This window comes from Olea europaea, chromosome 2, assembly GCF_002742605.1.
Source record: "Olea europaea var. sylvestris chromosome 2, O_europaea_v1, whole genome shotgun sequence".
Lineage (NCBI taxonomy): Eukaryota > Viridiplantae > Streptophyta > Magnoliopsida > Lamiales > Oleaceae > Olea > Olea europaea.
In genome coordinates this window covers 5,966,862-5,977,881 of record NC_036238.1, presented here as the reverse complement: position 1 = coordinate 5,977,881, position 11,020 = coordinate 5,966,862, and the positions used below count along the sequence as shown (strand labels likewise).

The 11,020-nt window shown below is 34.9% G+C and overlaps 1 protein-coding gene across 1 annotated transcript; it reads right to left on the bottom strand.

The window, feature by feature from the left end:
- Window positions 1-3,230: 3,230 nt before the first annotated feature.
- Window positions 3,231-8,278, bottom strand: LOC111409692 (formin-like protein 6). Its single transcript, XM_023039708.1, has 4 exons — window positions 6,552-8,278; window positions 6,280-6,479; window positions 4,609-4,850; window positions 3,231-4,452 (listed from the first exon to the last, which is right to left on the bottom strand). The coding sequence occupies exons 1-4, from the start codon at window positions 8,024-8,026 to the stop codon at window positions 3,664-3,666; spliced, it is 2,706 nt and encodes a 901-aa protein (XP_022895476.1). The 5' UTR covers window positions 8,027-8,278; the 3' UTR covers window positions 3,231-3,663.
- Between the last annotated feature and the right edge of the window lie 2,742 nt (window positions 8,279-11,020).

Here is an 11,020-nt window from a genome sequence, read left to right as displayed (position 1 = left end):
TTTACCTCTTTCGATTTCAACACGTTCTCAATGGTGGCAGACGCTAACCATTTCGGCATTTTCCAAGCTATCATTCTTGGAATTATATCTAGATATTTCGTAGTAAACTTCATTCCCAAAGTTGGAATCGCTTTGAATGCCCAAATCTATGGCAAAACAAACATTATTAACTCACAACACAAATTTATATATAGAAAAATAATACAAGTCAAGTGTATTATTTATTCATACCATTATAGCGAGAGGAAAGCTCTGCAACAAATACCGACAATGTGACTCTTCTCTAACATCTGAACTTTTCAATTTACCTCCAATTTCACGTTTGAATATATTGATTGTATATTCATATGAAAATTTTCCCATGGATACGTCTCGAAACCTGTCTAGATCATTCACCAAGTCCAGCCACCATAAATCAATATAGGTATTTTTCTCTGTGGTTCACAGTACGTACTTCAAGATTATGATCAATTTCAACTTATACTTGTCGCTCTTTATTTTCTTGCAACTTACAAATGCATTGTAAGCATCTCCCTTTGTAATCTTCCCCTCACTTTTCTTAAAGTACTCTTTCACGATCTGACATTCCGCCCCAAGGTCTTATCTACGTTGTTATCATGACCCACATTTAACCAAAACAAATTCTTCCAACTCAAATCTTGCCCGTTTCTCTCCTATCTTAAACTATACTTCTTCTTTTTTGTTGATCTTCATCTTTCACAATAATAATCATTGTAATTGTAACGTCAACTTGAAAAATCTTCTCCATAGCACTGCAAATTATAAAACATGTACAAATATTAGAATAACTGATGACAGTAAAGCACATATTAACAAATATAAAAACTAGAAATATTAAAACAAGGTATATGTTACATACTTCTTTAAATCTCTCTGTTTTCCCCAAATGTGTTTTGGAAAAATAATAATTAATATTTTAATTAGTGAGTTTAGTATTGATTAAGCAAATTATCATGCCAAATTTCTTTGTCAATACGCTTTTCTATTTGCTTTAGTTGGATTTTATTTTTGTTTCGATTTACCTTTTTTTGTAACTTTTAACTTTTCCAATCTTTGAGAGTTGCAACAGCTGTTGAATTGTCAGCGCTTGAAAGTGTGTGTTACTGCTCTTGTTTGAAGATTTACTATCTCAACTATGTATTGTCCTTTTCAAATACATTACCAAAAATGTAATTCTCTTGCAACTACCTTTTTAAATTTCCTTTCTTGAATTATAGACTCTCTCACGTTGATGTGTTTATAAGAGCTTCTATTATGATCAAAATTAGTATATATTAGTATTGATTGTAAAGTATTTAGTTTTGTTACAGATCTTTCGACCAAAGATTACAACTATAATCAGAAATTCTCCCTCACAATTTCCAGCTCCACTCGAATGGTATTAATTTACTATAAATGACTGTTGCTTGTCTTTATCATTTGTTTATTTTCACAATTTTATCATCGTCTGCATATTTCAAAATTGTTCTGATATGCAATTGATTTTTGATAATTTCTTATTTTGATACTTGGAGACGATGGTTTAAAGAGTAGTTAACAGATTGGAAGTTCCTTGCTTTGATGATTTAAGTAAAAACTCAATATTTAGCTACAATGCAATTTTCTGGTACAAGTTAAACATTTGAATAATATAATATAAAAAATATATATTCAACTTCATCAATTAACAAACTTCAGACCTATATAATAGAGAGTAATATAATCAACTCGATTGAAAGCCAAAAAAAAAAAAAAAAAAACTAATTTCATTAGCTAATTAATCACACCCAATGTTCTACAAAAAAATAGTGTTAAAACTTTCACAAATTATCATCAATTCATAAATTAGCATACATATATATAAATAAACTTGTTCAAGGCAGAAAAGGATCAGAGAGAGTCGACAAACTTGTTCATAATAGAGAAAGTTAGAGATGGAGAGACGAAAAATTTGTTGAAGTGTATGGCGTGAGAAATTGTGAAATTTTGACGGAGAAGGAAAAGGAGAAGAGATGGCTTTAGACTTGAAGGAGAAGAGTTAAGCCCCTGTTTGGCCCCCATTATTTGAATTAATAATGGGGGGAATAGTATTTGTTTGAAAATTGTGTGGTTGAAAAATTTTCGATTTGAGTGTAATATTATTTTATTGAAGATTGTGTGGTTGAAAGTAGGAAAGAGAAAAAATTAAATTAAATTAAAGAGTTTTTAAGGGGGCCAAACGGGGGCTAAATGTCGAAAGAGGTGAATTGAAAGAAGAAGAGGGTTTTGAATTTAAAGGGGAAAAGATTTGGGGAGGTTTTCTAAAAAAGGTTGAACCCCAATCTTAAGGGTCCCCCACCGCCCCTGCCCTAGAGCATTGTGAGGGAGGTAAATCGCAAGTTATGCCTCCAATGGTATATGGTGAAAGGTTGCTTGTACACTTGCACTTACCCAAGAGTCAAATCCATATTTCAGGATTCGAACCCTTGACGCAGTAGTTTCAAGCAAAGTTGAATTTCTCCACCCTCCCCTTTTATTACTTGGAGATGTGCCCTGGGGGCATTTGGGGAGGTTTTCTATTTTCACGTGTGAATGAATGAAAAGATAATCCTCAATTCTTCTTCAATCTTATTTTACAACATAAGGGTAAAAGGGTCTTTTGACAATTTTAAATAATTAAAAAAAAAATTATCTAGATAACCCATCTCCCCCCAAAAAATAAGGGTTTGTCATATTTTGTTTTTTAATTTTATTTTTGCTTACGGGTTGTCGCTCTTGGAGCACGAAGTCTTTCGAGCTCCAAGAAATTTCTTTAGTTGATCCCGCCTTTGCCTTTCTTTCTCCAACGGATTCATACCATTCCTCCGAATGTAGCAGTGTTCCCTGTTGATTAATTGCGTTGCTCTAATGGCTATTGGGACATCTGAATAGAGGTACGTTGCTGTAAATGTCATTCGCTTTCTATGATTTTCTTGCATTTAAACTGCAACTTTGAGTTTAATAAGAAAAGGCTGGCATTTTTTCACCATATTTAAATTTCTGACAGGAAATAGTTTACCAATTATACACTTACAGTTCAAAAGTTTAAGAAGCATAGATAAGGATGAAAAATAGAAACCCATTTTGATTGTGGCATTTTCACAGTAATTTGATGGTCGATCAATAATGTGGTAAAAAAAAAAAGTCAGATGAATGTGTAAGAATATTTGATTGAAAGACCGAATATGAACATTTGATTGAAAGACCGAATATGAACACTGAAGATTTTACTAATGTGGATGAGAAAAAAATGAAATCATACTACATTCAGATCATTATTATTTTCAACATTGTACTCTGCGTTCTCTTGAATAAGTATATAAGTGAACAAAAACTGCTTTATGGATATGGTAATAGAAAAAATATTTCTATGATTTTGGCCATCTATTGGTGTCCCGGATGGAGTAGCTATCCTGCTTATTTGAGTTCTTTTATGACCATTTTTGTGTAGATTTTCTGCACTTCAATGAAATGGATGCATGCCCTTTTTTTCTTAGGGAATGTGAATGGAGGATTCATTGCAATATTGGTACAAGATTCTTCTTTCGGCATGTTTCACTTTGCTGTCATTCCACTCCATTTGCATTCCTAATGGAACTGAATGCATTGTGATACTGTGTTGCATTGCTTGTTCATTGTCTAAGGCTACATGCTATCATCGTCAGAACTTCTATCGTGCCGTATGTTGTATCGACTGAGTACTGGAAGTGATGCATTTACAGGAACTCTGAATGATCTACCGGCACCCACGGTTGTTTGTTCGTGCATCCTCCCGACATCTTTGCACACGTTATCCAATATGGAGAGGAAATCTCGTACAATCATGAAAATTCTCAAAGGATGGGCCTCCTCTTTTGCAGTGTCTCCATGGAAATACTCCGTCACCTCTTTCACCAAGGATAAGGCTTTTCTTTCTTCTGCCTTAATCCTGGTGATTTCTTCTTCAGCCTCTTTGAGAAACATTTTCATAGAATCGAAAAAGTTACTTTGTATACTTTGCTTTTCATGTTGCAAAATCAACTTGACTTTCTCAAGACCCGTTTCAAGCTTGGAGACATAGCTACTCAAGACATCTGAGTCCATTCCTGCTGCCTTTTTGACATTGCCGAGCTCTTTGCTTAACCCTGCTACGACTTGCAATCCTTGCTTCTTAAAATCCTCATCTTTAAATCTGAAATCCGTTTTATGCGGGAGGCTTTCGATTATAGGATCAGAACTCGCTCCTTCGGACCTGATGATCTCTTGGACTACAAAATGAAGTAAGGTTGTCTTACCATCTGTTCCCTTTATGTCCACTAATTTCAACAAAGTATCAAGTTTAAAAGCTCTGGCATCCCCACGGTTTGTACCAACATTCATGCGGTTTCCTGTCCTTAGAACAGCTTCAAGGAGTTTAAGAAACAGACGACTATTTTTCAATTCTTCACTTGCTTCCTGTATTATGTGACAAGCTATATGTAAGAAACTTCATTTAATGAAAGGTTAACTGAGATTTCCGGGTGCACTAGAATAAATGTAATTAACAAAATCACTCTATCAATTATCAAAGCCTTATCAAAATAGTTGCCATGTTAAAACAGTTGACAGTACCTCTAGCGTTTGAAATGAATTTCTCAAGTATTTTACTTCTGTAGTGAAGTTTGCTCTGTATAGCATAGCCTCCACTCTTTTAAAAGCAAATGGAATATCTAGTATTGCCTTGAGGAATCGCTCTGCTGTCCCTAACTTAGAGCTGTCGCCGCCATAGTCTTTAAGTTTTATTTCTTCCTCCTTGGTCGGTGCCATCTTCACTAAAGTCTCCAGAAGCTCAGAACCCAATCCTTCTGGATTTCCTGCAAGGCCATAACATATATGTGAATGGAAAAGAACTATGTCACAGAGAAGTTATAACTAGTGATCAGCAGTATTTCAGTGGCTTTTGCATCATATACTGATGTCTGACATTCCAAGTGTGTGTTTGGTACGTAGTGCATAATGAACAAACATTATAAGAAACGGGATTCTAACTTCTTTTTCTTCCTTAACACTCTCCAGTATTATTCTATCATTCCTATCAATCATACAATAGGTGTATTCACATTGCATGTCTATTATGCATAACACTTCTAAGTATGCTGAAGTGGCAAATATCGTGGCTCTCACTTGACTCATTTTTTGAACTAGTCGGGTGAGAGGATGAAGTATGCTTCTGAAGTTGGTTTTTAAGAGCTATTTATCTTTTCACAATCAAGATGCAAATTTTTACCAGTATACGCAGTTTGCAATCTATGTTTGGGTATCATACAATTATATGCCCAACATTCTACTGTTATCCTTGATTGCCTCCGAACAAAAAGGGGATAGAATCAAACCCACCCTCACTCATGCAAAGGAGCCTTCTCTGTCATTTTTTAACCATTATTTTTAATCATTGTAAATTACTAACTTGAATTAGATAATTATCAGCTGCCCTTTGACTTGCACTTGCAGTGTCATATTATTTTTATCGTTCTGACTTCGTAACCTCACTGTAAAATTAAGGGGGACAGAGTATGCTACTCGCTGTAATCTTAATTGCTGATTAATGAAATATTTGCCTATCACTTCGTATATTTTGCCAGTTAATCTGTAATGAAGAACCTTCCTCCAAATAATGAAGTTTTTTTTAGCTTAGGGGGTTTCTTTTGGGTGGGCAAGGAGAGAGGTAATAACATAGCCATAAATTATATTGGAGAACTCTCAAGAAAAAAAGTCGAGAGGCCAGGCATGAATTAGAATGTTCTGCGCCAAGTAGAAGGTCATAGAATATAAATATTTGCGTGCATCCACCCATTTTCCTTTTGTGAATAGACTTTTATGTAGTACTTGATCAAATGGATGTTATTCATAGCTTTGTTACCCAAGTCTGTTTGAATTGTCTATAAATTCATTACCTATGCATATGTCTTTGTATAGATAAAGCAAATTATTATTATTATTATTATTATTATTATTATTATTATTATTATTATTATTTTTATTTTATTTTATTTTATTTTTTTATTTTATTTTTTTTCTGCAGAAAATCGTGGAATAACTTGAATTCGCTTTTATGAATATGCTCTTGTGTAAATACTTGATCAAATGCTGTTATTCGTATTTTTGTCACTCAGTTCCATATTAATTATCTATCAAATTTATCACTTTGTATAGAGAAAACAAATTAGACTGGTTTCTACTGAAATTTTCGAATAACCTGAATTCACTTTTCATTTGCTGGAAATGATGAGAAGCTTTACGTACCATCCAAAAGTGATTCAACAACCTCGTCTCTTGTGACATTCAATGCTCGTAACATTATAGCAATGTTCTGTGACTTCTTTGGATCTAGTACTTTGTTCTCCTGTTCTAAAGGTGGAAGGACTGACTTCCTAGTTGATTCTTTAGTTACTGAATTTGCAGAATTGCATCCAAAAAGTGTCTCCATGGCATCCTCATTTAACCTGCAAGATAAGAATTCCTTAATAAGAATCTGGACACCATCATTATTAAAGAATGTATAGCATTCTACTTACTGGAAGGAGCTTGACTTTATGCGGTCCCAAACCGTTGCTCGGTCTGAGGTTGCTCTTACTTTGTCCCAGTGCAAAGGCTTCAACTTGGGTTTTGATCCATCCTTGTCATCATCATCAAATTTCCTTGATGTAATGACACCTTTATTAACTTCTTTAGCTGGGCTTCTCCTCTCAGTCCCTGGGCTTGACTTTGGGCTGGAACTTTTTGATTGTGGTCTAATTGGTGGTTTAGAAACAGGTGGTATATTTGTTTCCACAGTCCCCAACTTTCTTGGTGTCTGCAAAGGCGGCGGCGGCGGTGGTGGAGGTGGAGGTGGAGGTGGCATTGGGAACTTAGATGCTTGCTGCTCTTCGTCATTCATTGATTGAAACCGTGCCATATTTGGTGGTGGTGGCGGCACTGAAAATTTAGCCCGTTTAGGAATATTAGGCAGTGCTGGTCTACTAGCCTGCAGTGGCCCTAAAGGACTAGTTGCAGTTGGTGCTGGAGGAGAAGGCAGCGTTGATTGTTTGATTGGTGGTATGATTGGATATTTACTATCAGGAGATGAGGCAGAAAGACGAGATTTCGGTGAAGTTCTTTTGGAATGGGGGACAGAAGAAGCAACACGACTATCCGACCTGGCCTGGTTCATCTGGCCAGTATTTTTGCTTGAGTAGAAATGCCGTGAACTTGGGGACTCATTGCTCATAGACGAGCCTTGCGGAGTGTAAAAATTTGTGTCATGGCTTTCATCGTCCGAGGATGACATGGGGGGTGGTGAATTTATGCTAGGAGGCAGTGGGGGTTTGGTAAGTGGTGGCAGCGGCTGAAGGTCGGGGCTTGGCCTATATCGATCTGATATTTTTCCTGAATTCAATTTTCTATAAGGTGAACCATTGACACCATTGGTATCAGTACTCACTGCTGTACCTCTGGTGGATGGCTCCACAGTCCCAATGTACAAAAAAGTGGATGGTGGAATTCTTGATTCTTCATTAGTCCTTTGTGAATTGCTACCAACGAGTTTTTGGGACTCATCAGGGTGTCTCACTCGGTGCTTGTACAAATAGAATGCTAAAGCTGACAACATTCCTAATGCCACAGTTCCAACTGATATTGCAATTGCCACTTTCTTGATCGGCTTAGTTGCTGCCTGCTGATTGGTAACTGGATTTGCCACAGGTATGCCATTGGCTGGTGCAGGAGGAGACTGTTGGACCTGATCTGGCGTCGGCCCAGTTTCGTGGAAGAAAGGCTGGTCTTGGTCCGGTGTGGCTGGCAGCGATGGGGGTGGCGGAGGCGGCGGTGACGGCAATAATTCAGATTGAGGAGGTGGTGGTGCTGAACTAGCTGGAAACAATGGCTGATGCAGAATTCTCCTGTTTTCACCAAGTGAATCTTGAATTCTAGGATCTTCACCTATTGCAAATTCAAGCCTGGAGGATGTAGCCAATGATAGGATCAAGAAAATGCTAAAAATATGAGTCCTCATCGTGCTGTTTTCTTGGTATGCTCTCTTATGTTCCTTTCTTTCAGGCTATTCATCCCTGTAATCAAGATTGAGAGAGAGAGAGAGAGAGAGAGAGAGAGAGAGAGAGAGACACTGTAAAGAGAAGCTTCCGTGAGCTGCAAGATCTAGATGCTCTGAATGGACGATCCACAAGCAGTAGCTAGCTGCACTTTTTCATTTTAATATTATTTTAAAAGTTTTTAAATATTAATATTATAAAGATTAGTTGTATGTAAAATATAAGGGAATTATTATGACTACTCTACCATTTTCACAGGGGAAATTGCTCAATTAGTCCCTCACATATGAATTTTGTTGCAATTTCATCCTCAACATTTTTTGGCGCTGGATTCTGCAATAAATCCTTTTTCCAGTGTTGATGGAGGATGTGTTATGCCATTGACATTGAAAATTTAATTACTTTACTGAAAAGATGTTTAGTGCCTGTTTGAGCCCCCTTTTTTTGCACAAAATCATTTTCGAATAGTATTTTGATGGAGAATGTGTGATAAAAATTGAGGAAAAATTTAGGGATTATGTATAATATTATTTTATTAAAGAATGTGTGGTTGAAAATAAAAGAGAAAAATGGATTTTAGAAAAATAAGAACCAATCAAGGGCTTATTCTCCATTTTTGTTACAATATCTAAAAATAAAAATAAAAAAATGTCACAAAACCCCATCCCTAGCCTGCCTTGACCTCCTTTACTATCCCCACATGACCCCATGTCATGTCAAATTGGAGAATATTCATCCTTTCATTGTGTATGTAAGACTCGCAGTTCGTCGCTCGATGGAGGAAAATTAATATGTTGACAATAGTGGCATCAAAGATAAGTTAAAAGGACACAACAACAATATAATCAATAGATTGGGGACTATCAGAGCAAATTCCCCATTTTTCCATTGTGTTGTGACTTGTGAGGTTGATTGAGGATGAAATGTGAAATAATTGGACGTAGTGGTTGGGATAAAAAGACCACGTTAGTCTTTAAGAACAAATTTTATTATATTTTGCTTTTTGAGGTTGCAAGGGGCGGTGGGTCACATATTCCTTAGTTCTGTTATTGCGGCCAATCAATTAAATTCTCTCATTTCCCTTTATATATATATATATATATATATATAAAGGGAAATGAGAGAATTTAATTGATTGGCCGCAATAACAGAACTAAGGAATATGTGACCCACCGCCCCTTGCAACCTCAAAAAGCAAAATATATATATATATATATATATATATATCAGAAATCACGTTTGTATCACTACCAACACTTAAAAAACATTTTAAATGAACTCTTCGTGACTTTAATATACATGATTTTTTTTTATGTAACGATATAATTATATCGCACGTCGCTAATTGGTCGTGAAAAGTTTGTCTTATAGGTTTATAAACACTTACCCCTTCACCAATATTAAAACACTAATTCAAGTGACGTTAAGTGACAGACTCAATAAAAAGTAAAATTAAATTATTTATTTAATCATACTTCTCATTTAATATCACATCAGTGCCATCTATACTGGTATTTTAACACCAATGGTACTGAATAGTTATATTCTATTATAATTGTTTTTCTGCGTCGTAAATGGGGTGATCAGAAATGGCTTCTTTTGATAGAAGATTGGTTATTAAAAAATAGGTCATTATAAATGTCAATTCTCGAAGATGTGTAAAATGTAATGATCGAATTGTATCTCATATTATTCGTGAATTGGTTGTCTTGTGACCTTATAATAAACACTTTGAGAATCCTCTTGACATGAAAAAAAAGATAAAATCAATTTCTAAATAGTTATCTTGTCAAATATTTTATTGGAACACCAAACCTCGAAAAGCATATGCTTTTAGCTTTTGATTTCTTTTGATTACCAATATTCATTCTAGTGGGAATGACTCCACACACCAAAAGACACCAATATCCTTTTCACTACTTTATTTAAAGATAAAAAGATTTCTCTAGATCTACACATCAAATATTCTTCATTTTTTTTAAATGCAAATATTCATGTCCAAATCTTGAGAAGCTCAACATATATAAAATGGGATATTCTACTTTATTTTTTTCTTAATAACAAAGCAATTCATATAAACTAATTGAAGTATCGTTTAGGTGTGCAGTTTGAGCTTGACCTTGTCGTCGGGTCATTCTTTACGCTTCCTTTTGTTTTTGTTTTTTCTAAACGTCTATACCATTTAGACTTTTAAAAGATTGAACCTTGATTTTGTTGCCTAATTATACTTCACACATTTTACAACACTGCGTTGAATGAAGAACTAATAAAATTTCATTTCACTCGATTTTGTGATTGAGAATGGATTTTCGGCCGACCATTATATGTCATTGCCGGTTCAATCCGGTTCATATAACCCATTAACCTCACCTTTGGAAGATGATTATCAGCAACAAACATCATAATTGATTCATTTCGTACACAAAAAGACAATCCTTATTCTGTTATATATTGGAGATATTCCCTCTACGTGACCTAACATTAATCAATTGATTCTACATACATCCACTTAATAATGAAAATTATAATTATTTTTGCCTAAAATAATGATATATTTCGGGTTGTTTGCTTATTGCTAATGTGTTGTTGATAGAGTGGAAATAAATTTCTTTATAAGTTAATCCTAATTAATGATTAACAAATTATTTATCCTTTTTTCTTAAGTAAAGTTTTGTTGACACTTGAATATGAATCATTGGCGTATATTTGGTAATATGATCTCGATCATGCTACACGATGTCAATAAAAAAAAATTAAAAAATTTATTGAAAAATGTGTGGTTGAAATGATGTCAAAACACTATTTAAAAATGCATTTTTTTCAAAGAATGGGAATCAAACAGGGGCTTATTATACTGTCTAATTCTGTATATAATATTATTATCCACGAATAAAAGACTACCCTTATGCTTGAAAAGCTTAGAAATATTCCATTTTCATGTAGCACGGCAAGCACAG

What these genes read in the sequence shown, in the direction of transcription:
- LOC111409692 (XM_023039708.1), bottom strand. Translation starts at nt 8,026, where the DNA reads ATGAGGACTCATATTTTTAGCATTTTCTTGATCCTATCATTGGCTACA. An exon ending in ATAAAGTCAAGCTCCTTCCA is followed by an intron (nt 6,480 to 6,551) that starts GTAAGTAGAATG and finishes CTTATCTTGCAG; the next exon opens with GTTAAATGAGGATGCCATGG. An exon ending in ATTCATTTCAAACGCTAGAG is followed by an intron (nt 4,453 to 4,608) that starts GTACTGTCAACT and finishes CACATAATACAG; the next exon opens with GAAGCAAGTGAAGAATTGAA.